Below are 24,243 nucleotides of genomic sequence, written 5' to 3'. Positions count from 1 at the left end.
AAAAGAGATTTTTTTCTTTTGATAAATAGCTCCATCTGAAAGAGAATTATTCATTAAGACATGGAATGTGTTAGAATTCATGAGAGTTTGCCTTTGAAAATGTCTTAGTTAGACTCAGTCTCTGTTTTGCTCCATAATTTTCAGTTTTTCTATTAGTAGAAGTAGTCATAGCAGCTGAGAGTTTTTAGCATTTTCAGTTTGGTTGTAAGCCTATAAATAGGCATTCTCATTGGTGAAATATTGTGTGCCTTTCTCCAACTCAATACTCTAATATTTTCTGCAAGTTTTAGTTCCTTATTTTTCTCCAGATTTTAACAGTGGTATCAAAGCATTATTCCTACGGGCTGTGAGGCAAATTTTTTTTTAGTATTAAACACAGTGAGGTTGAGTGCAAACACTAGTGAGGTTGAGTGATCTTTTTTTTTTTTAAGCAACTGTGGTGCAAACATGTCTCCTTCTAGCAATACTTCCTCTATAATTCCAGTGTTTAATAGTGAACACTATCACATTTGGGCTGTCAAGATGAGGTTTTATTTAAGGTCTCAAGGTTTGTGGAATGTTGTGATGTCTGAAGCTGATCCACCACCATTGGGAGCAAATCCTACAGTTGCTCAGATGAAAGCATATGAGGAAGAAAAACTTAAGAAAGACAAAGCCATCACCTGCCTACATTCAGGACTTGCAGACCACATCTTCACCAAAATCATGAACTTGGAAACACCTAAACTGGTATGGGACAAGCTCCAAGGTGAATTTGAGGGCAGTGAAAGAGTCAAAACTGTTAGACTCCTCACATTGAAGAGAGAGTTTGAGTTGATGAAGATGAAAGACGACGAATCTGTCAAAGATTATTCTGGAAGGTTAATGGATGTTGTAAACCAAATGCGGCTTCTTGGTGAGGCATTTACAAATCAAAAGGTGGTAGAAAAGATTGTGGTTTCAGTGCCTCAAAAGTTTGAAGCCAAGATTTCTGCAATTGAAGAGTCTTGTGACTTGCGAACTCTCACAATTGTAAAGTTAACCAGCAAGCTTCATGCACAGGAGCAAAGGGTCTTAATGAGAGGTGATGAAGCTACTGAAGGTGCTTTTCAAGCAAATCACAAGGGAAAGAATTCTAGAAACTTGCAAAGAAAGAAGTTCTTCAAGAACAACAAAAGGAAAGGTGAAGGGTCTTCAAGAAAAGGAAAATTTTCGTCTTGCTCTCATTGTAGAAGAACCAACCATGCTGAGAAAGATTGTTGGCACAAAGGTAAACCTCTCTTTAATTGTAATTTCTGCAATAAACTTGGCCACAGTGAGAAGTATTGCAGAGCCAAGAAAAAACAATCTCAACAACAACTAGAACAAAATGCAAGTGTGACTGAAGAAGACAAAAATGATGATGAGCATTTATTTATGGCATCACAAGCACTCAGTTCTCATGAACTGAATACTTGGCTCATTGACAGTGGCTGCACGAGTCACATGACCAAATATTTGTCAATATTTACCTCCATTGATAGATCAGTTCAACCAAAGGTCAAGTTGGGAAATGGTGAAGTTGTGCAGGCCAAAGGAAAAGGGACAATTTCTATCAGCACCAAGAGAGGTACAAAAATTGTCACTAATGTTCTTTACATTCCAGATTTAGATCAGAATCTTCTTAGTGTTGCACAAATGCTAAGAAATGGATATGCAGTCTCTTTCAAAGAAAATTTTTGTTTGATCACTAATGTACACGGAAAAGAGATAGCAAAAATTAAAATGAATGGAAATAGCTTTTATTTGAAGCTTGATTTAGTTGAAGGTCATGTCTTTAGTGCTAAGATTGATGAGAGTGTTGTTTGGCACAAAAGATATGGTCATTTCAACTTGAAGTCACTGAGGTTAATGCAAGAAGCTGGTATGGTTGAAGACATGCCTGAAATCTCAGTTAATGCTCAAACTTGTGAAAGTTGTGAGCTAGGGAAGCAACAACGACAACCATTCCCTCAAAATATGTCCAAGAGAGCTACTCACAAGCTAGAATTAATTCATTCAGATATTTGTGGACCAATGAGCACAACCTCATTGAGCAATAATGTGTATTTTGCATTATTTATTGATGATCTCAGTAGAATGACTTGGGTTTATTTTCTAAAAACCAAGTCACAAGTGTTCTCTGTGTTCAAAAGCTTCAAGAAAATGGTTGAAACTCAAAGTGGCCAGAACGGTAAGGTGCTCAAAACTGATAATGGAGGTGAGTATATCTCAAAAGAGTTCAATGTCTTTTGTCAAGAAGCTGGAATTGTACACCAGCTAACAGCTCCATACTCACCACAGCAGAATGGAGTCTCTGAGAGGAAGAACATAACCATGATGGAAATGGCAAGGTGCATGCTATTCGAGAAGAAGCTACCAAAACTTCTATGGGCTGAAGCAGTCAACACCTCAGTATATTTGCTTAACAGACTACCAACTAAGTTTGTTTAGAGCAAAACACCAATAGAGGCATGGTCTGGTGTAAAACCTTCTGTCAAGCACCTGAAAGTTTTTGGCTCATTTTGTTATCTTCATGTGCCATCTGTCAAGAGAGGGAAGCTTGATGAAAGAGCTGAGAAAGGTGTTTTTGTTGGGTATGCAGCTGAATCAAAAGGTTACAGAATTTATAGCTTGAGTATAACGAAAATCGTGATAAGTAGAGATATGCACTTTGATGAAAACTCCTACTGGAATTGGGACTTGAAGAAAGTTCATAAATGTGATCAAACCACTCCATCTATTCTTGAACCAGCAATAGAAAGTACAATCATTGAAGGTCCACTTGATGTTGAAGCAACTTCAGACACACCCGTGCTTAAGATGAGGCCATTATCTGATGTGTATGAGAGGTGCAATCTTGTACATGCTGAGCCTACATGTTACACGGAAGCTGCAAGATTTCTATAATGGATTGAGGCCATGAAAGCTGAAATTGATGCTATTGAAAGAAATGGAACCTGGAAGTTGACAGAACTACCTGAAGCTAAGAATGCAATTGGTGTAAAATGGGTTTTCAGAACCAAATTTAATTCAGATGGTTCAATCTTCAGGCATAAGGCTAGATTGGTTGTGAAGGGTTTTGCTCAAATTGCTGGAGTGGACTATGGTGATACATTTGCACCAGTAGCCAGACATGACACTATAAGGCTACTACTTGCACTTGCTGGTAAAATGGGATGGAAAGTGTACCATTTAGATGTCAAGTCAGCTTTTCTAAATGGTATACTTCTTGAAGAAATTTATGTTCAACAACCAAAAGGCTTTGAGGTTATTGGCCATGAACATAAAGTGTACAAGCTACATAAGGCTCTCTATGGTTTGAAGCAAGCACCAAGGGCCTGGTATAGCAGAATTGATTCTCATCTGATCCAACTTGGATTTAGGAGGAGTGAAAATGAAGCTACGTTGTATTTGAAACAAAATGATGATGGTTTGCAACTGGTAGTATCACTTTATGTTGATGACATGCTAGTGACTGGAAGCAATGTAAAATTGCTAGCTGATTTCAAAATGGAAATGCAGGATGTATTTGAGATGTCTGACCTTGGCATCATGAACTAATTCCTTGGAATGGAAATATACCAATGCAGTTGGGGTATCTTCATTTCACAAAGAAAATATGCTATGGATATTCTCAAGAAATTCAAGCTAGAATCATGCAAAGAAGTAGCAACTCCGCTAGCACAAAATGAGAAAATTTCAAAGAATGATGGTGAGAAACTTGAGAAACCCTCTACATATAGAAGCTTGGTGGGCAGCCTACTATACTTGACAGTAACTAGACCTGACTTGATGTTTCCAGCTAGTTTGCTTTCAAGGTTCTTGAGTTCACCTAGAAATGTTCACATGGGAGTTGCAAAGAAGGTGCTAAAGTATGTTAAAGGTACAACAAATCTTGGCATTTGGTATTTAAAGACAGGAGGAGTTAAGCTAGATGGTTATGCTGATAGTGATTGGGCAGGAAGTGTTGATGATATGAAGAGCACTTCAGGTTATGTATTTACAATCGGTTTAGGTGTCATATGCTGGAATTCAAGAAAGCAAGAAGTAGTGGCACAATCAACTACAGAAGTTGAGTATATCTCCTTAGCAGCTGCTGCAAATCAAGCAATATGGTTGAGAAAATTGCTTGTTGATTTAGGCCAGGAACAAAGCTCACCAACTAAGCTTTACTGTGACAATAAGTCAGCCATTTCCATTACTCAAAATCCTGTCCAACATGGCAGAACCAAGCACATAAATGTAAAATTCCACTCCATAAGGGAAGCTGAAAAGAATTCACTTGTTAAGTTGCATTATTGCTCAACTGATGAGCAACTTGCTGACATAATGACTAAAGGACTTCCTAAATCAAGGCTGGAGTTCCTAAGGTTGAAGCTTGGTATGTCCAAGGCAAATCTCAAGGAGGAGTGTTAGAATTCATGAGAGTTTGCCTTTGAAAATGTCTTAGTTAGACTCAGTCTCTGTTATGCTCCATAATTTTCAGTTTTTCTGTTAGTAGAAGTAGTCATAGCAGTTGAGAGTTTTTAGCATTTTCAGTTTGGTTGTAAGCCTATAAATAGGCATTCTCATTGGTGAAATATTGTGTGCCTTTCTCCAACTCAATACTCTAATATTTTCTGCAAGTTTTAGTTCCTTATTTTTCTCCAGATTTTAACAGAATGTACATTCCTTATTTCTAATAGGGACAAGCAATAACCATATTCCCAGACATCAAATTCAAAGAATTTTTCTTTTTTTATTTATTGGTAAAACACCATATAAAGCTTGTAAAGAAAAAGGAGAAAAAGAGAAGAAATAATTGAACACATTAAGAAGCCAGAGACGTGGAACAAAGAACCACCCCTCCTCTTCTTTTCTTCAGACAATAATCTAGCAAAGCTGCAAGGGAGAAATAATAATCATTATCTAGTAAAAATGGGGGATGATATGAGGATGGCAGCAAGGTGAACAATGACTCGTAAACCAATTATAAGAATTGATTTGATGGTGATTATAGGAAATACTTCTAACCTTTCTAACATTTGAAAATTTTTATCAAAAGAATTGTTTTCAAATGTTAGAAAAGCTAGAAACACTGTTTGCTCTAAATCACCATTCCTGTTAGCTCATTACCTCATGAGAGCTTTTCTGTTGGTAGTCATTGGTTGCAGACCAATCACCAAGCTAGGGAAAGAAACAGGCTTCTCTAGAAGTCTTTGAGCGATATCAATCAGGCTTTCGAAGTTTTTTTTACTTGCATCATCCATTGTGAGCTGCTCAGGCTTCAATGTATTGTCCTGGTTCAAATTTTCTTTTCCTTAGTAATGTAAAAATTGAGATCAATCTGATAATATTCACTCCTATATCTTTGATCTTTGATCAGTTTTAATGGGAACTTGTTTGGATTGCTCAACTATTTCATGTAAGTGCATTTAATTACCTGGATCCGGAGAAAGTTCTGACTAGAAATCCGGCCTCCAACTCCAAGGACAAATAATGTGTATGCATCTACCATGTCGGCTGATGTCTTGAACAGCACGTTGGCCAATGGTGGTGTTCCTCTCTTAAGGTCTATCATCCAAGGAAGTGGACCCGTTAAATCAATGAAGTTCTGGTGTTCTTCTTCAGAGCAAGTGCCCAGGGAAAGAATCAGATAATTATAATCTCGGTTTCCAAATATATGGTCTGCTTCTTGTATTGCAAGCAATGTCTGCACAGAGGGGACAGCTTCATCAAGTATGATGAATGAATCGTGTATACAAATGGCAACAAATCTTGAAAATATGATCCCTTAAAGGCCTGTGTATGAAGAGGATTTACAGGATTGTTGGCTGCGACTCCACCATCCACAAGGTTGTACATTCTGCCATCGGCTTCGAAATTATGAGATGGGAAAAAAACTGGAGCTGCAGCTGAGCTCATAACTACATCTCTCAATTTTACTGATGAGTCTGCCTTTCTTGCCTGCAACCATAAATGCAACATGCATCATATGTCATGTCCCATATCAGATAAGGAAAAAAAAATTATAATATTATATATATACACAAGCTCCTTTCAATTATATAAATGTGTTTAAAGCCATAAGACCCCTTGGCCTAAAAGACACAATATCTATATGATTGAAAGGCAGTTATTACAAATGATATCAAAGTCGATCCACAACCCCATGTTTGTCAGCTTGGTCTTGCAATCCTATGAAACATGATGAGAATGTTATGCCTATACGAGGATGGATTTTAAAGCCAACATTATAAGCCTGTAGTCTTATGCTATGGAAACCTATAGGACACAACTAAGACGTCATGTTTGCATGAGCTGATCATGTAGAAGGCTTTTAAAGCCGGCATTATAGGCCCAGAGTCTTATGCTATGGAAAATACAAATATGAGAAGAATGAATACTAATGCTTGATCATGTAAAAAAATTGATGACCTGGTGAGAAGAGAAGGTGACTAGTTTTAGGTGTTGAATATCATAAGCAGGAACAAGAACATTGGTTAGTGTGTCAGCCAACCGAATTTTCCCAAGCTGTTCATCCACTTTCTCACTAAGACGGGATGGACGATATTTGTATTCCAGCACCTTCTCCACCCCTTGAACAATCAAATGTTTCAACCCATCGAGGAAGCTTTCTGATTTACTGTCAACCACAAGGAAATTAATTTGGATTAAAATATTACGCTCTTCTTGCTTTTTTCTCTCCCATTCACACAGTCTCAATGTACCTGGTTTGAACAGGGTCTTCTTCCTTTGCAAATATTTCCGGGCCATGCTCAATGTAGAACTGCTGGATATCTTTTGCTTCGCAAGGACGATTTGTTGTGGATCCATTTGAAGCACTAGGAAGTGGATATGGGGTTGTAAGAAAGGCTGTAACAATTGACCCTGTGCTTGTGCCCGCAATGAGATCAAAGTAATCTGCAATCCTGGCATCAGGGCCATCAAGTCTCTGTTTGCAACAGCATATAACAAAAATCACAAAATTGTTTTTTCCCTTGTCAATTCACCTCAACTCTCCAAGATATGCACCATTACTAATCTTTTTGGTGTGTTACATACAATACGGGATGCGATAAGAGATAAGAGATAAGAGACCGGTGACATATCATATCCTGCCAATCAAATCATGCATGTATATGTATATACCCCTTTTGGCTTTAGCAAGTACGCCTTCTGCCAGTAGCTGATGGTAATTTTCAGCACTACAATTTTGAAAAAAATAAGAATGTGAAATGACAAAAGGATATGGTAAGAGAAAACCTGAAGTTCGGCCTCAAGGGCGGATAGGATGACTGCAGGGATAATGCCTCGGAACCCTCCTCCATCAATGCTAAGTATGGTGATTACTTTCCTGTTGGTCGTAGGCGACGATCCCTGTGTTGAAGCCATTAGTGATAGTTATGGAATCCTTTTAAGTATGCAAATGGTGGTTCAAAGAGTATGTATGCAGGAGTGAGGAAGGAGGTTGGCTGGTTGTCTCTATATATAGAGCAGCCTGCAGGTTGATTTATTCTTTGGCATCCAGTTTTATACCTGTAGCAAGCAAGAGATTTTCTTTGACTTTGATTCTAGCTACCTTTTGTATTTCCTAATGCTGTGGAAATGAATCCAAACGTCTTTTCCACACTTGAGGGAATCACTTCTCTCCAATTTGAGGAATGGGAGTATTGAGTACAACACCAATTTTGGCATTTTCACCTAAACAAGCAAAGGACAATGAAGAATGATGCTGATGCTGCATTTCCCACTTCTGGTTTCCCTTTTCTGCCTTCACTTGAGGGATGAACCTTCTGGCAAGTGGCACCTGCTCCCTTGCGTGGGGATTAAACATCTCCACTATCTATTCAGTGCAGACACCTCCCCATCTGTTGGAACGTTTTCGAAAACTATTACAAAAAAAACATCAATTTTTCACAACCAATGTTGTTTTCATAACAAAAATGTTTTGGCAACTTGTAATGTTTTCAACTTCTTTTCTATGTTTCCAAATATTTTTTAAAAATAAATTTTCATAGAGTACTTTATTTTAAATTATTCATGGTATTCGTGTCATTATTTTGTAAGCAGCTATTGGAAATCAAGTGAAAAACAATTAAAATATGTTTTAAAAAACACATGTTTCCCTTTTTTTAAAAAAAAAAATTGTTTTTTGTTTTTTAGATACCAAACATGTTTTCCTTTTGTTTTTTCTCAACAAGATTTTTTTTTTTTTTTTGAAAACATTTAGTAAACAAATCTTTAAGTTTCTTTATTATTTTGAATAATAGCTTGGAGGATGTCTGAAAAGTTAGAGTTGGTTGACGGTATTAAAAACAATTCTCTAATGCTTTCAAAAACAAAATTTTATTTAAGAACTTAGAATGTCTTTAATTGATTTTCTGTGTTTTCAAATATTTATTAAGCACGATTTTAATGTAATGTTTTATTTTCAATCATTCTCTATATTTATATAATTATTTTTTAAACACCCTTAAGAAAATAATTAAAATATATTGTCCAAAAACACTATGTTTTATGTTTTTAAGAACAAACATATTGTTTTTTATCCTTTGATTGTCAAACATATTTTTCTACTTTTTTATTTTTAAAAACAAAAAGCTTTTCTAAACAATAATTGAGGGTCTTATTTTCCAAAATTATTTTTCAAAATTATTTTCAAAAATACTTTCCAAATAAAGTCTTAGTTTTTTTTATTGGTTTCTATGTTTCATGAATAAATTTTTTGTACGTGTTTATAAAAACTATTTTTCATAACTTAATTAACAGGACACACAAAGAGGGAAAAAATAATAGGAAGGTAACAAGGGAAGAGGGGAAAAATTAAAATTTTCATCTTCATTTTAATAATCACGTGGATTAACCTAATTATAATTTTAAAATATTTAATCATATTTTACTTATTTTAAATAAATAAATCAATTAAATCATAAACATATATGTTGGAACATTAACCATACAAACATTATAAAACTTAAATCAACTTGATTATTAAATTAGTTACATGAACTATATGACATACTACCTGTTTAATAATTATGAAGTATATGAGTTTATATTTTTAATGTAATTATTATCTGTACAATGTTTGAAATGACTTATTTGGCATATATATAATCTTTGACACAACATAAATACAACCATTGTCACGAATTGCCACCCTTACCCCCCATGTTATAATACATATTTTATATTGAATAAATGATGTCAAGATTTAGGGTACTACCGTGAAGAATAACTCCATTCGAAAGAGAATTATTCATTAAGACATAGAATTCACATCCATTATTTCTCATAGGACCAACAATAACCATATTCCCATACATCAAATTCAAAGTGTTTTTTTCTCTTCTTATTGGTAAAACAAAATACAAAGCTTGTAAAGAAAAAGGAGAAAAATAAAATAAATGGTTGAATACATTAAAAAGCCAAAGACATAGGACGAAGAACTACCCTCCTCTTCTTTTCACTGGAGAGTATTGTAGCAAAGTTGCAAGAGAGAAATCACAACCAATATGTAGTAAAAATGGTGATGAGATGAAGATGCAGCAAAGTGAACCATGACTCGTAAACTAATTGTAAAAATCAATTTGATGGTGATTATAAGAAAGAAATAATTGGTTAAAAGGGATGACATAATCCCATATTTGTAAATTTATCCCCTCTTATACTTTTGTTTGAAGAGTAACTTATTTTTTATATAAATGTTTCTTACAAGAAAACAATATGAATATTTTTGTTAAAATGAGGTCAAAAAAGGATGAAGGGTTAAATTTTGAAAATTGAGTTTTCAATTACTTTTTAATCAAATAACCCTACCGGAAACACTTTTAATATTTTTGACTCTTGAAATTTTTATCAAAAGAATTGTTTTCAAATGTTAGAAAGGCTACAAATGCTTTTTGCAATAAATCACCTTTCCTGTTAGCTCATTATCTCATGAGAGCATCCCGGTTGGTAGTCATTGGTAATTGTTGACCAATTAATCACCAAGCTAGGGAATGAAAAGGCTTCTCTAGAAGTCTTTGAGCGATATCAATCAGGGTATCAAAGTTATCTTTATTGCATCATCCATTTTGAGCTGCTCAGGCTTCAATGTATTGTCCTGGTTCAAATTTTCTTTTCCTTAGTAATGTAAAAATTGAGATCAATCTGATACAATTCACTCCTATATCTTGATCTCTGATCAGTTTCAATGGGAGCTTGTTTGGATTGCTAATCTATTTCATATAAGTGCATTTAATTACCTGGATCCGGAGAAAGTTCTGACTAGAAATCCGGCCTCCAACTCCAAGTCCAAGGACAAATAATGTGTATGCATCTACCATGTCAGCTGATGTCTTAAACAGCACGTTGGCCAAGGGTGGTGTTCCTCTCTTCAGGTCTATTATCCAAGGAAGTGGACCCTTTAAATCAATGAAGTTGTGATGTTCTTCTTCAGAGCAAGAACCAAGGGAGACAATCAGATAGTTATTATAATCTCGGTTTCCAAATATGTGGGCTGCTTCTTTTATTGCAAGCAATGTCTGCGCAGTAAGGGATAGCTTCACAAAGAAAGATGAATGAATTGTGTATACAAATGGCAACAAATCTTTAAAATATGGTCCCATAAAGGCCTGTGTATGAAGAACATTTACAGGATTGTTGGCTGCAAGTTCACCATCCACAAGGTTGTGCAGTCTGCCATCAGCTTTGAAATTACGCGATGGGAAATAAACTGGAGCTGCAGCTGAGCTCATAACTACATCTCTCAATTTTGTTGATGAGTTTGCCTTTCTTACCTGCAACCATAAATGCAACCTGCATCATATGTGATATCCTCCCACAACAGAAATGACAAAAGTTCTCAACGCTGTATCTATATATGAGCTTGTTGAATGACATGTCATAGGAGCTGTTGACATGGAGCTGAGTAGATTGAAGTGGAAGTAGTCAAATAAGTTAGTCATGTGGAAGATTTACCTATTCCTTAGGAAGTTTGTTGGTTGTTTCTATTCTTTAGGAATTATCTATAGGTAGCAAGTTTGTTGCTATTTTTATATTTTTCTGTTTTAAGCTAGCTGTATAAATAAGTGCTTTGAAGCTTAATAAAATTGACAACTTCAGATTCCTCAATGTTCTATTGCTTCCAAAGAGTTTCCACACTCTGTTTCTATCAAAACCTACAAATCTGGTATCAGAGCTAGGTTCTTGAGTAACTTGTGAGGTGAGTGAGCCTAAAAAACCTACAAACAATATCCAAAATGACCTCAGAAGCTTCACTGAATGCACTAGCCCCTCCAGTGTTTGATGGAATAAATTATCAAGTGTGGGTTGTCCGTATGGAAGCCTACCTTGATGCTAGTGATCTGTGGGAAGCTGTTAGTGAGGAATATGAAGTTCCTCCTCTGTCCGACAATCCAACTATGGCTCAGATAAAATTACACAATGAGAGGAGGCAAAGGAAATCAAAGGCAAAAGCTAGTTTATTTGCAGCTGTCTCATCCACAATTTTCACCAGAATAATGACACTGAAGACAGCAAATGAAATATGGAACTTCTTGAAGAAGGAATATGATGGAAATGACAAGGTGTTTGCTGCATGAGAAAGGGCTGCCAAAGAAATTCTGGGCTGAGACTGCACATACATCAGTCTTTCTGCTAAATAGACTGCCAACAAAAGCTTTGCAACAAAAGACTCCATTTGAAGCATGGTATGGCTATAAACCAAGGCTGCAAAATTTAAAAACATTTGGTTGTCTTTGTTTCTCTTATATTCCACATGTTAAGAGAGACAAATTGGATAAGAAAGCAGAAGTTGGGATCTTTATAGGCTATAGCTCAATATCAAAGGCCTATAGAATCTATCTTCTAGAAAACAACAAAGTCATAGTTAGCAGAGATCTCAAATTCTTCGAATCAGAAAGTTGGAGTTGGGAGAATGATAAAAAGCTTGAGTTTCAGGAGGAGAATGCCAATATTAATGATAAACCTGTCAGGGGAACCAGATCACTCTCTGACATCTATCAGAGGTGCAATATTGCTATAATAGAGCCTGCAAGGTATGAAGAAGCTGCAGTTGATAAAAAATGGATGGATGCAATGAAGGAGGAGCTTAAAATGATTGAAAAAAACCAAACTTGGGAGCTAATGGACAAACCAAGACACAAAAGGGCAATTGGAGTCAAGTGGGTTTATAGAACCAAACTCAATTCTGATGGTTCTATAAACAAACACAAGGCAAGACTGGTTGTCAAAGGATATGCTCAAATGTTTGGGGTGGATTTCTCTGAGACTTTTGCCCCAGTTGCTAGATTGGACACTATAAGAATGTTGCTGGCTCTTGCTGCTCAAAAAGGTTGGAATATACATCAGATGGATGTCAAATCAGCCTTCTTGAGTGGATACTTGGAGGAAGAAATTTTTGTGGAGCAGCCTGAAGGTTTTATTGTTAAAGGAATGGAGAAGAAAGTATATTTGCTGAAAAAGGCCTTGTATGGTTTAAAACAGGCACCAAGGGCATGGTACAGTAGGATTGATTCACATTTGTTAGGCTTAGGCTTTACAAAAAGCCTAAGTGAATTTACTCTATACTTCAGGAAGGTTTGTGATGAAACACTTGTGGTATCTTTATACGTTGATGATCTACTTGTGACAGGAAGTAGTATGAAGCAAATTGACAATTTCAAAAAGGAAATGAAGGATGTTTTTGAGATGACTGATCTTGGGAGGATGACATTCTTTCTTGGCATGGAAGTACAACAAAAGCAAAATGAGATCTTCATATGTCAACAAAAATATGCCAAGGAAATCCTGAAAAAGTTCAAGATGGAAGAGTGCAATCCAAGTGCAACTCCAATGAATCAAAATGAGAAGTTTTGCAAAAAAGATGGAGCTGCAAAAGCTGATGAAAGGCTTTACAGGACCATTATTGGGTGCTTGATGTACCTAACAGCAACTAGACCAGATATTATGAATGTTGTAAGTTTACTCTCAAGGTACATGCATTGTGCTAGTGAAATTCACTTTCAAGCAGCAAAAAGAATTGTTAGATATGTCAAGGGTACAATTGACTATGGTTTGAGGTTTTGTCAAGTTAAAAACTTTACTCTCCATGGTTATTTAGATAGTGATTGGCAGGTTGTGTTGATGACATGAGAAGTACTTCAGGTTATTGTTTCAGCTTTGGTTCTGCTATTTTTTCATGGTGTTCCAAAAAGCAAGAAGTCATAGCTCAATCTACAGCAGAAGCAAAATATGTAGTTGCTGCCGCTGCTGTGAATCAGGCTCTCTGGATTAGAAAATTAATGGCTGACTTGTTTATGGAGCAAAAGGAAAGCACACAAATACTCGTAGACAACCAAGCTGCAATTTCAATTGCAAATAATCCGGTGTTCCATGGAAAAACAAAACATTTCAAGCTGAAACTCTATTTCCTAAGAGAGGTACAGAAGGAGGGAGAAATTCAGTTGGTCTACTACAAAACAGAAAGTCAGAATGCTGATATCTTAACCAAACCACTTCCCAAAGCTAGATATGAGTTCTTAAGGCAAAGGCTTGGAGTTTGCAGCTCCAAAGACAAGGAGGAGTGTTGAATGACATGTCATAGGAGCTGTTGACATGGAGCTGAGTAGATTGAAGTGGAAGTAGTCAAATAAGTTAGTCATGTGAAAGATTTACCTATTCCTTAGGAAGTTTGTTGGTTGTTTCTATTCTTTAGGAATTATCTATAGGTAGCAAGTTTGTTGCTATTTTTATATTTTTCTGTTTTAAGCTAGCTGTATAAATAAGTGCTTTGAAGCTTAATAAAATTGACAACTTCAGATTCCTCAACGTTCTATTGCTTCCAAAGAGTTTCCACACTCTGTTTCTATCAAAACCTACAGAGCTCCTCTTAATCATGTAGATGTGTTTTGAAATCATGAGACCATTTGGCCTAAAAAGAACAATATCTACATGATTGTTGATCCCCAACCCTGTATCTATTGGTGTGGCCTTGCAATCCTATGGAATATGACCAGGACATTATGTCTACACAAGGGTGGATTTTAAAACCAACATTATAGGCTCGGAGTCTTATGCTATGGAAAATACAAATATGAAAAGAATGAATACTAATGTTTGATCATGTAAAAAATTGACGACCTGGTGAGAAGAGAAGGTGATTAGTTTAAGGTGTTGAATATCAAAAGCAGGAACAAGAACATTAGTTAGTGGGTCAGCCAATCAAATTTCCCCCAGCTGTTCATTCACTTTCTCACTAAGATGGGAAGGACCATATCTGTGGTTTAGGAGAAAGTTCAACACCGTCTCCGCCCCGGAAACTATCAATTCTGTCAACCGAGTGAGCAAGCTATCTGATTTGCTGTTAACCACAAGGAAATTAATTTGGATTAAGATCTTACGCTCTTCTTGCTTTTTCTCTCCCTTTCACACAGTTTCAGTGTACCTTGTTTCAACAGGGTCTTCTTTCTTAGCAAATATTTCCATGCCATGCTCATTGTAGAATTTTTGGATATCTTTTGCTTGGCGGGGACAATTTGTTCTGGATCCATTTGAATCATTAGGAAGTGGATATGGGGTTGTAAGCAAGGCTGTAACAATTGACCCTGTGCTTGTGCCCGCAATGAGATCAAATTAATTTGCAATCCTGGCATCAGGGCCATCAAGCCTCTGTGTTCGCAACAACATATAACAAAAGTCACAAAATTGTTTTCTCCCTTATCAATTCACCTCTACTCTCCAAGATATGCACCATTACTAGTCTTTTTTCAATGTTACATATAATATGAGATGCGATGAAAGATCAGAGATAAGACATGGGGTGTTGAGATATCCCGCCAATCAAACCATAGGGACTGAGTATTGACCTATACATGCATGTGTATATACCCTTTAGGCTTTAAAAAATAGTCTATCTGCCAGTATATGATGGTAATTGCTGAACTACAATTTTGGCATGCCATTTAAATTTTCTTTCCAAATGGTAGGGGAAAAAAATTAGCATTACTCTCAATGTGAAAAGGAAAATGCTATGGCGAGAGAAAACCTGAAGTTGGGCCTCAGACCCTTCAGGATGACTGCAGGCACAATGCCTCGGATCCTTCCTCCATCAATGCTAAGTATGGTAGTTAGTTTCCCATTTGTCCTAGGCCTTGCTCCCTGTGGTGAAGCCATTATGTGGAAGTGGAGAAGGAGGTTGGTTTGTTGTCTTCATATTTAGAGCAGTGTGGAGGTTGATTTGTTTTTTGGCAGTTAAACTAAACTGTAGCAAGGAAGAGATATGGTGGCGTTTGGCCAACGCAGTATGGTTCTTCTCTCTAGCCTTGATTCTACCTTTTGTATACATGTTTTTCACACCTCACTCCTGAGGGGAATCACTTTCCTCAATGTGGGAGCACATGTTAACTTTTGTTTTGAGTACACCATTTTGGTATTTTTCGAGTCCTTTTCGTAAGGTAGCAGGGGTTTGGATCATCCCATAAAAATAGATTCCGCACTTCCCAAGCATTGGAGCTGCACATCATCCTGTGCTTATGTGAATTAGAGTGCATTTAACAGTTCAAATTTTTTAAATTTTACCACACACTTGATTCCTTTTTTAAAATCGTTTCTTATTATAGAAGTGTTTTTTAAAAGCACTATCAAACAGACTCTTAGAGCCCATTTGATAGTGATTCTAAAAAACGATTTTAATTTTTCTAATACTTATAATTTTTTATTTTCCAAATATTAAAAAGGATAGAAACACTTCTTATAATCACTGTCAAATAGACTTTTAATTTAAAAGCATCACCTATCATGAATAACATTTTATATGTAGACCATATGAACAAAGCAACTGCAACAACCTTAATTAGATTCATTTATTTAATGGTCATGTGGCCCCATGTCATAATACATCTTTTATACTTACATGATGTCTTGCAGTGCTGCTGTGAGGAATAGCTCATCTGAAAGAGCTTTATTTCTTAAGATGTGGATTGTACATCCATTATTTTTCACAGGGACTACCAACAACTATATCCCTAGACATCAAATTCAAAGAGTTTTTTTCCTCCATCTAATGGTGAAACATAACATATAGCTTGTAAGAAAAAAGGAGAAACAGAAGAGGAATGATTGAATACATTAAGAAGCCAGTGCCATAGGACGAAGAACTACCACTTGTCTTCTTATCATCAGACAGTTTTTTAGTAGAATCACCACTTATCTTCTTGACAGTCTTTTAGCAGAATCAACCCTTATCCTGGACAGGTCTCTAGCAAATCTGCAAGGGAGGAATGACAACCAGCATCCCGTAAAAATGGGTGATGATATGAGGACGGGAGCAAAGTGAATAATGAATCTAAGCATCCAATTGTAAATCACATTAATTTCCTGTTAGCTCTTACCTCCCGAGAGCGCCTCTGTTGGTAGTCGTTGGCTCTAGACCAAACCACGAGCTAGGGAAAGAAACAGGCTTGTCTAGAAGTCTATTAGCGATATTAGTCAGGTTCTTGAAATTTTCATCAGTTGCATTATCCATTGTGAGCTGCTCAGGCTTCAATGTATAGTCCTGGTTCAATTTTTCTGTTCTTTAGTGATGTACATGGGAGCTGGTTTGGATTGGTCAGCAATAATCTCTAATTATACCTATATTGAAGTGCATTTACCTGGATTCGGAGAAACCGATGACGAGAATTCTGGCTACCTCCAAGGAAAATCGATGTGTATGTATCTACCATGTCAGCTGATGTCTCAAACAGCACGCTGGCCAATGGCGGTGTACCTCTCTTAAGGTCTAATATCCAACGAACTGGACCGTCTAAATCGACGAAGTCATGATGTTCTCCTTCAGCGCCAGTACCAAGGGAGATGATCAGGAACCTATTATCACCTCGGTTTCCAAATATATTGATTGCTTCACGTATTGCAAGCAATGTCTGCACAGAAGTGACAGCTTCATCAAGTATGAAGAATATGAAGAATGAATTGTGTATACAAACGGCAACAAATCTTGAAAATATGATTCCATAAAGGCCTGTGTATGAAGATGATTTACAGGATTGTTGGCTCCCATTCCACCATCCACAAGGTTGTAAATTTTGCCATCAGCTTCGAAATGATGACATCGGAAAGAAATTGGAGCTGCAGCTGAGCCCAAAACTGCGTCTCTCAATAGTACTGATGACTTTGGCACCTTATTTTTATCCTGCAACCATAAAAGCGACATGGATTATAGGCCCAGAAGTCTTATGATATGGAGAATCATGTAAAAAATTGAAACAAGAGATAACCTGGTGAGAAGAGAAGGTGACTAGTTTAAGGTGTTCAACGTCATAAGCAGGGATAAGAACATTAGTTAGCGTGTCAGCCAACTGAATTTTCCCCAGCTCTTCATCCACTTTGAGCTGAAGTTTGGAATTATCATATCTGACGCTTAGGAGAAAGTCCAATGTGTCCTGCAGCTGCTTCTTCAGGAATCCTACCAAAGCACTCCACCAATCATCTGAGTTGCTGTTAACCACAAGGAAATTTGGATTAAGATCTCACTGATCCCTTCTTGCTTTTTCTCTTCCTTTCACACAGTTTTACTGTACCTGGTATGGACAGGGGCTTTATCCCTACGAAAGATTGACGGGCCATGCTTCTTGTAGAACCCTGGGATCTCTTTTGCTTCGCGGGGACGATTTGCTTTGGATGCATTTGGAGGAGCATTTGTTTGGGATGCAAGTGAAGGAGGATCTGTTTTGGATGCATATGAAGGAGGATTAGGAGGGGTATATGGGGTTGTAAGCAAGGCTGTAACAATTGATCCTGTGTTTGTTCCAGCAATGACATCAAAGTAATCCGCAATCCTGGCGTTAGGGCCATCAATTCTCTGTTTGCAACAACATATAACAAAGTCATGAAATTGTTTCTTTCCTTGTCAATTCACCCTGTCTGTTTAATGAATCAATTCACCTAAGCTGTCCAGTACTAGTATGTTTGGTATGTTGAATATAATATGGGATATGATAAGAAATAAGATATACCACATAAGAGATGGTGGGTCACATATCATATCATATCCCGGCAATCCATGGATGTATGTCTATTTATCCTTTTGGCTTTAGCAAGTACTCCATCTGCCAGTACCGAATGGTAATCTGCGGCACTACAATTTTGAAAAGAATAAAAAGAAGAGAAAACCTGAAGTTGGGCCTCAAGGGCGGATAGGATGACTGCAGGGATAATGCCTCGGACCCCTCCTCCATCAATGCTAAGTATGGTGATTACTTTCCCACCAGCCCTACGCAACGGTCCCTGTGTTGAATTCATTACTGATTTTTAAGTATACAAATGGTGGTTGGTTGTCTCTATATATAGAGCAGCCTGCAGGTTGATTTATTCTCTAGCATGCAGTTTTACAACTGCATCAAGGAAGAGATTTTCACTTCTCTCCTATTGGGTAATGGGAGCATATGTTTATAAACTTTTGTTTTGTGTAGTACACCATTTTGGCTTTTTCACCTACACAAGCAAAGGATGATGAAGAATGTTTCATTTCCCAAGTTTGGTAGAAAAATAATCCTTTTCTAAAGCTATGTTTGATTCCGAAAAAATTGAGGGAAAATATAAGAAAAATAACATAAAGAGGAAAAGTAAAAAAGAAAGAGAAAGTGAAGAAAAATAAAAAATAGATTTAAAATAAATAAATTAGTTTTATATACCATTTCAAATATTTTTTTATTCATTTAACTCTTCTTTATAAAAATTAAATAATTTAAAAATATGCAAATCTCTTAATAATTTTAATTATATTTAACTTTCTTTTTTATTTTTTATAAGAAAACCAAACATGAGAAAATCATTTTCCTCAATATTTTTTTTCTTTCCCTAATATTTTTCAAGAACCAAACATAGCCTAAAAGAAAAATTCTTAATTGTAGGATACTTTTATGCTATGTTTGATTCCCAAAAAAATTGAGAAAAAATACAAGAGAAAGAAAATATAAAAGAAAAGTAGAAGAAAAGAAAAAGTAAAGGAAAATAAAATATAGATTTAAAGTCCATAAATTATTTTTTTTGTTACTTCAAACTCATTTTACTTATTTTAACTCATCAATATAAAGATTAAATAATTTAAAAATATAAAAGTTTTTAATTAGTTTTAAATATATTATATTTTATTTTACATTTTTTAAAAGACAACCAAATATGAAAAAATCATTTCCCTTTGTATTTTTTTTCTTTCCTTGGTATTTTTCGAGAACCAAACATAACCTTGATCTTTTTAATTTGTAATATTCTCATAACTTGTTTTCTATATATCCAAATACTTTTAAAAATAAATTTACATATAGACCTTTATTTTTAAATATTATTCCTTATATTTGAGTCGTTATTTTTTAAATAATTTTAAGGAATCAACACAACACAACTAAAATATGTTTTTAAAAAATATTTTTATTTTATGTTTTAAAAAATCAAAAAATATTTTTGGTTTTAAGTTGTCAAACATTTTTGTTTTTAAAAATAAAAATTTATTTTTAAAAACAATTAATAAACAAGCATATCTTTATTGTTTCTTATGAAAGCTCTTGCTGGACTCAGAAACTGGGCCACGTACCGGCCACAGCAGCCCTTTTGACACATCACTTTGTTATTTTTCTCCAGTCATCACTGTGGGAAAAAGCCACAGCCACTCATTCTTATCCACTTCTGTGGTTCAGGATTGATGGGTCTTTTTCCATATACGTACAACTTCACCATCTATTGATTGAACTGAAGCAACAGAGTCTTCAACCCAAATTATTCCCAAGAACATGACATTAGTCTGAACTTCCAAATGTAAGGGGAAACATGCAAAGCCTCGCTGCTTTGTGCTCCTCTAGCAGCTTTCTCCCCAATTCCCCAAACCTTTACGATTCCAAACAATCTATGTTTAGAGCTCGTTGCAGTCAGAAAAAACATGGGAAATCCAATTCCAAATATTTAGAGTTCAGACCTCATTGCACTCTGGGAAAACAAAGCAAAACTAGTATCACAAAGACCTGGCCAACCATCTCTCTCTCACTATTTGGTTCAGGTTTCTTCTTGGGTACCCTGATTGATGGAATTCATTCAAGGGTAAATCTTGTGGTATACCAAAATGGGTCCATCGACATCGGTCCCCTTCACACAAATGTCTGGGTAAATTGAATTTCTTGGAACCTGTTCATCAGCCTCATGAATGGTGCTTGTTACTGTTGTTCACTGATTTTTCTTAAGAAAAATGTTAGCTGCAACTTCTTTTAATGGACTACACAGTGCGGTTTAGCTAGTTTTTTTATTTTATTTTATTAATTTCCATTCAATTGTTGACGTTGCTAGGTTCCTCCCTTGCTTGGATTGTTCTATTGTACTGTTGGGTTGCTGCAACTCTTCCTGGATGAGAAGTTCTCTTCCAAGGCTCCAAAGGGAAGCCTAAAGAAAACTGGTTCTTCACTGATGTGAGTACTGGTTTCTATTTTTCAATCATCTCAACCAGCAATCAGTAGACAAGTTCACTTAAAAAATAAATTTTGCTCACTTCAGATGCTGTGAATTTGGCTTCATTTTTTTTCATTTTTCCTTTCCAGTTTATGAGCAAGCAGGTAATTGATTTCCAACATTCTAACATCTGCATACTGGTTTAAACCAGAGCACTGGTGCTATTTATTGAGTTGAGTGCTGAAATGTACAAAGCCGGAGTAGCAGACAACATTGAAGCCTATATATTATTTGCAGTGGCTGAGTTTATATGGTTGTTTCTGGATGGGACCAGGCAGGGGTTTGCCCTAGCCTGCATTGTAGGCCTTGGGTGCCCACTGGCTGAGATTCCCATAATGAAGTAAGGACATTTTCATTACTCTTGTGAGAATGGTCACTTGAACTATAGGTGTTGATTGATCTTTCTAATGTGCATATTCAGGTTATTTCACCTTTGGTACTATCCCCAAGCAAACATCAATATATTGGGCCAGGTACTTCAGCTATATATATGAAAACCTTGCATTATTCTTTTAAGGAAACTTGATAATTTATGTTGTATGCAGGGGTTAGTCACTTGGACCATCACTTGCTATTTTGTGTACACACCATTCTTGATCAATTTCTCGCGCTGGCTGAAATCAATAACCGCTTCTTCTGCTGCTGATGGATCAGATCATTCCGCCTAGAGCAATATGCCATTAAGTTAGAGAGGCAAACAATCAACATGAAAGGAGTTTTCCATGTACAAATAGACTAGCAACAAAATGGAGCTTATGAGTCAAATATGATAATAACTACTGTTGTTTCAGAAGGGATTTATCTTTCCAAGTCACGGAAATTCTCTCTCCATACAGTAGTTTAAGAATACCAAAATTCGGGGTCATAAGGCCAAGAATCTGCCCTGAAAGAGATATTCAAAATGTACTTCTTGGTGAATAGCGTTCATGTATGTTCCCTTTCAAAGACATCTCTCAGGGAAATTCATGTTACTCAACAAAGTAAAGAGGGCAAAGAATTCAATCTGAAGGAAAGTTTCTTACTGAACCATGATTAAAAAAACAACATTATAATATCATTTATTGCTCAAGTACAAATCTACAGTTCATGTACCACCCATCATGAATTAGAGGAACCATACATTATGAATACAAATGGACACATATTGATGAATGTAGATAGAGACTTTCATAGTCGAGAAGTATGGACATGTGGGTGCAAGAGCTTAACCCAATCCAAATGTAAAACATGAGACCCAACTTGTGGAAAAATGTTAAGTGAATCATATACCATCTCATATTCTCAGTGTCTAAGACTGATAGCAACCTAGTCACTGAAGACAACATTCACAATGTCTGGGAACTTCTCCTTAATGGCTGCTTTGATTCCTGATCCAATTGACTCAGGCCCTGTATACTTTACAAGGCAATCCCCGCCCTCAATAGATAACACGTCCACACTGCTACCATAATTCTTAATGGCAGGTCTCAATATGTCAAGATGCCTGTTCACCGCCTGCAATAGCAAAGCATACTGTATTGTCATTTCCACCAAAAGGTTCAATTCATTTGGCATCTTAGTTCTCCCTTTGGCAGCTTATGTAGGTAGAAAACTCACCTCCACAGTTGTCTCACCGGTTTGTTCATCATATACTTGGCGGATATCCTTGACAGCGTCTCCAAATTTCTCTTTCAATACTCGTTCAATCCCCATTGTCATGGTGGTTGTTGAGCTAGGACAGCTCCCACAAGCTCCTGTTTACCCACTGAATATTAGTAAAGTCTCAGTAGATGTAAATGGAACTGTTATGTTTGTAGCAAACAGGAATTGAAACCACAAAAATCAATTGTTGGTTTTTTCACAGAACAAGCAAATTCTTCTCTGAAGGAAACATGGGAAACAAAGATTACCAAGTTACATGCCTTGCTGTATAGCTGAAGCAAGAGTAGTTCATACTGGCACTTTGCAATATACTTTCCGACCAGGCCAGACAATGAGCTGAAACTACAATTGCCCTTCAGACATAAATTGGGTGCTTCATCTTGGGTCACAACTAATATTTCTCAACATATGTTTCAGGAATTCACCATTTAATGGTTTTCCAATTGCAGCTACACCCAAACTACTCAGAAATGGTTCATTATTCATCCCAAAACTCTGGTAGGCAAGATTTAAAAGAAATGAACACTTGTATCAGGGGAAAGAAAAAGAAGAAAGCATTATACCACTCAAGCTTTAACAGTGCAGGCACAAATGCTTGGACAATCCTCATCTATGCAACCCTAGGCTATGTTTGGTTCCCAAAAAATTTGAGGTAAAGAAAATAGAGTAGAAAAGTTAAAGGAAAATACAAATTAGATTTTAAGACAATAAATTATTTTTATATACTATTTTAAACTCATTTAATTTATTTTTCCTTTTCATATAATCAAATATAAGAAAATCATTTTATTTTAACATTTTCTTCTTTTCCTTATTACTTTTCAAAAACCAAACATAGCCTAAACGATGTCTTTCCTCATTTCTGATCTCAATTGCCTTCATAAGAATCACCCGAGTAAATCCAACACATCCTAGACAATCCTTAAACGATAATGAGAAAATCAAAACTAAGGAAATCAAAACTATTTCTCCAAACACTCACTACACCAGCCTACAATAAACAGAAATCATAACATCATAAAGCTTCCCCAATAACATGTTTCAGTACATATGCTTTACAAAAAAGATCAGCTACCTCTGCTTTGCTATGAAAACCATGATGGAAACCACTGACACCCACCTCATTTTATATTGATTTTTATGTATATTTTTTCCAGTTCATGCTTAAATTTATCAGGGTTTTCAAATACAAGCATCCTACACAAAGCACGACGCCTGAGTTCAGAGTTCGAATTCAACACAATACTAATTTCACTTCAGCCGACAACCCAAAAAAGTAAAAACCCTAATTCAGAGCTCTCCATTTTCCGTATCATTGAAATGGGTTTTTCAAACCATGAATTTCCTCAGCATAGCAACAGAGAAAGGAAAAAGAACTGCAAAGAGAAATAACAAATAAAACAGTCAAGTTACGCGAAGATAAAGAGTCAACCTTGAAGTTTCAGAGAGATGACACCATCTTCAACCGAAACAACGTCAACGTTACCGCCGTCGGAGATCAGATAAGGCCGAACGTCCTCGAGAACCAAGTCCACGTTCTTGGCCGTGAGCTCGAATTTGTGGGCCGAGTAGAGCCCTGGTGAGCCGCTCGGTGCGCTTGGGTTGGAGGCCTTTATGGCGGTTCTCTGCAGAACAGTTCTGAGAGGTTTGAGACGAACGATTGGTTGGTTTTTCTGGGGTTTCACTGAGGTTTTCGAAAGGCGAAACGCTGAGTTTTGGGATAGCCCTGTTGCTGTGAGAGACGCCATTGCTGGAATTCTTGGTTCGTTGGTTGAAGCTGCAAGGACTATATTGCCTATAGAGGAGTATAGCTGAAATTGTAATTTTGAGAAGTTTTGGGGTGAATGTGAAAATAACTATTCTTATGGGGAATGGTTGGATCGTGAAACTTGTGGTCTCCTGCGAGTGTTGCCATTATGATTTTAAAGATATAAAATAATTGAAAAAACTGAATTATTTTTGGCAATATTTTTTCGCAGCATCTCTTGCCTATTTTAACCAATTTCTAATACATTTTTTATTTATAAATAAATTATTTTAACCTATTCTATGATTTATTGTATTCTAAACTTACCTTTTCTATAAAAATATACAAAAATAAAACCCAATTGGATCGTTTTAATTCTAATAGAACATTCCTTTATT

General features: G+C 36.2%; 5 protein-coding genes across 7 annotated transcripts; 1 reads left to right on the top strand and 4 right to left on the bottom strand.

The window, feature by feature from the left end:
- Positions 1-4,716: 4,716 nt before the first annotated feature.
- On the bottom strand, positions 4,717-7,564 carry LOC132252557 (patatin-like protein 2). Its single transcript, XM_059737934.1, has 7 exons — positions 7,246-7,564; positions 6,711-6,934; positions 6,418-6,625; positions 5,803-5,946; positions 5,423-5,692; positions 5,116-5,279; positions 4,717-4,881 (listed from the first exon to the last, which is right to left on the bottom strand). Exons 1-7 carry the CDS (start codon positions 7,372-7,374, stop codon positions 4,743-4,745), a joined length of 1,278 nt encoding a protein of 425 aa, XP_059593917.1. The 5' UTR covers positions 7,375-7,564; the 3' UTR covers positions 4,717-4,742.
- Positions 7,565-9,378: 1,814 nt separating this feature from the next.
- On the bottom strand, positions 9,379-15,236 carry LOC104879802 (uncharacterized). Of its 2 annotated transcripts, XM_010653986.3 has the most exons (3): positions 15,011-15,236; positions 10,230-10,763; positions 9,379-10,087 (listed from the first exon to the last, which is right to left on the bottom strand). In XM_010653986.3, exons 2-3 carry the CDS (start codon positions 10,719-10,721, stop codon positions 10,022-10,024), a joined length of 558 nt encoding a protein of 185 aa, XP_010652288.1. In that variant the 5' UTR covers positions 10,722-10,763; positions 15,011-15,236; the 3' UTR covers positions 9,379-10,021. The 2 variants fall into 2 exon arrangements, with proteins under 2 accessions (XP_010652288.1, XP_010652287.3); XM_010653985.3 differs by lacking the exon at positions 15,011-15,236 and having other exon boundaries at positions 10,230-11,314.
- Positions 15,237-15,803: 567 nt separating this feature from the next.
- Positions 15,804-18,311, bottom strand: LOC100260531 (patatin-like protein 2). Its single transcript, XM_002271666.4, has 7 exons — positions 18,136-18,311; positions 17,544-17,824; positions 17,241-17,460; positions 17,006-17,155; positions 16,617-16,886; positions 16,356-16,519; positions 15,804-16,231 (listed from the first exon to the last, which is right to left on the bottom strand). Exons 1-7 carry the CDS (start codon positions 18,262-18,264, stop codon positions 16,171-16,173), a joined length of 1,275 nt encoding a protein of 424 aa, XP_002271702.1. The 5' UTR covers positions 18,265-18,311; the 3' UTR covers positions 15,804-16,170.
- Positions 18,312-19,554: 1,243 nt separating this feature from the next.
- LOC100243451 (uncharacterized) lies at positions 19,555-21,250 on the top strand. Of its 2 annotated transcripts, none has more exons than XM_002278512.4 (5): positions 19,555-20,118; positions 20,299-20,417; positions 20,609-20,797; positions 20,879-20,930; positions 21,003-21,250. In XM_002278512.4, the coding sequence occupies exons 1-5, from the start codon at positions 19,789-19,791 to the stop codon at positions 21,123-21,125; spliced, it is 813 nt and encodes a 270-aa protein (XP_002278548.1). In that variant the 5' UTR covers positions 19,555-19,788; the 3' UTR covers positions 21,126-21,250. The 2 variants fall into 2 exon arrangements, with proteins under 2 accessions (XP_002278548.1, XP_010652283.1); XM_010653981.3 differs by having other exon boundaries at positions 19,691-20,161.
- A 239-nt stretch (positions 21,251-21,489) lies between these two features.
- On the bottom strand, positions 21,490-24,028 carry LOC100265749 (nifU-like protein 1, chloroplastic). Its single transcript, XM_002278474.4, has 3 exons — positions 23,531-24,028; positions 22,054-22,190; positions 21,490-21,951 (listed from the first exon to the last, which is right to left on the bottom strand). Exons 1-3 carry the CDS (start codon positions 23,844-23,846, stop codon positions 21,763-21,765), a joined length of 642 nt encoding a protein of 213 aa, XP_002278510.1. The 5' UTR covers positions 23,847-24,028; the 3' UTR covers positions 21,490-21,762.
- Positions 24,029-24,243: the final 215 nt, after the last annotated feature.

Source organism: Vitis vinifera, chromosome 7 (genome assembly GCF_030704535.1).
Source record: "Vitis vinifera cultivar Pinot Noir 40024 chromosome 7, ASM3070453v1".
In the NCBI taxonomy this organism is placed as follows: Eukaryota; Viridiplantae; Streptophyta; class Magnoliopsida; order Vitales; family Vitaceae; genus Vitis; species Vitis vinifera.
The sequence above is the reverse complement of the archived record's forward strand: the minus strand, read 5'-3'. Positions and strand labels throughout refer to the sequence as shown.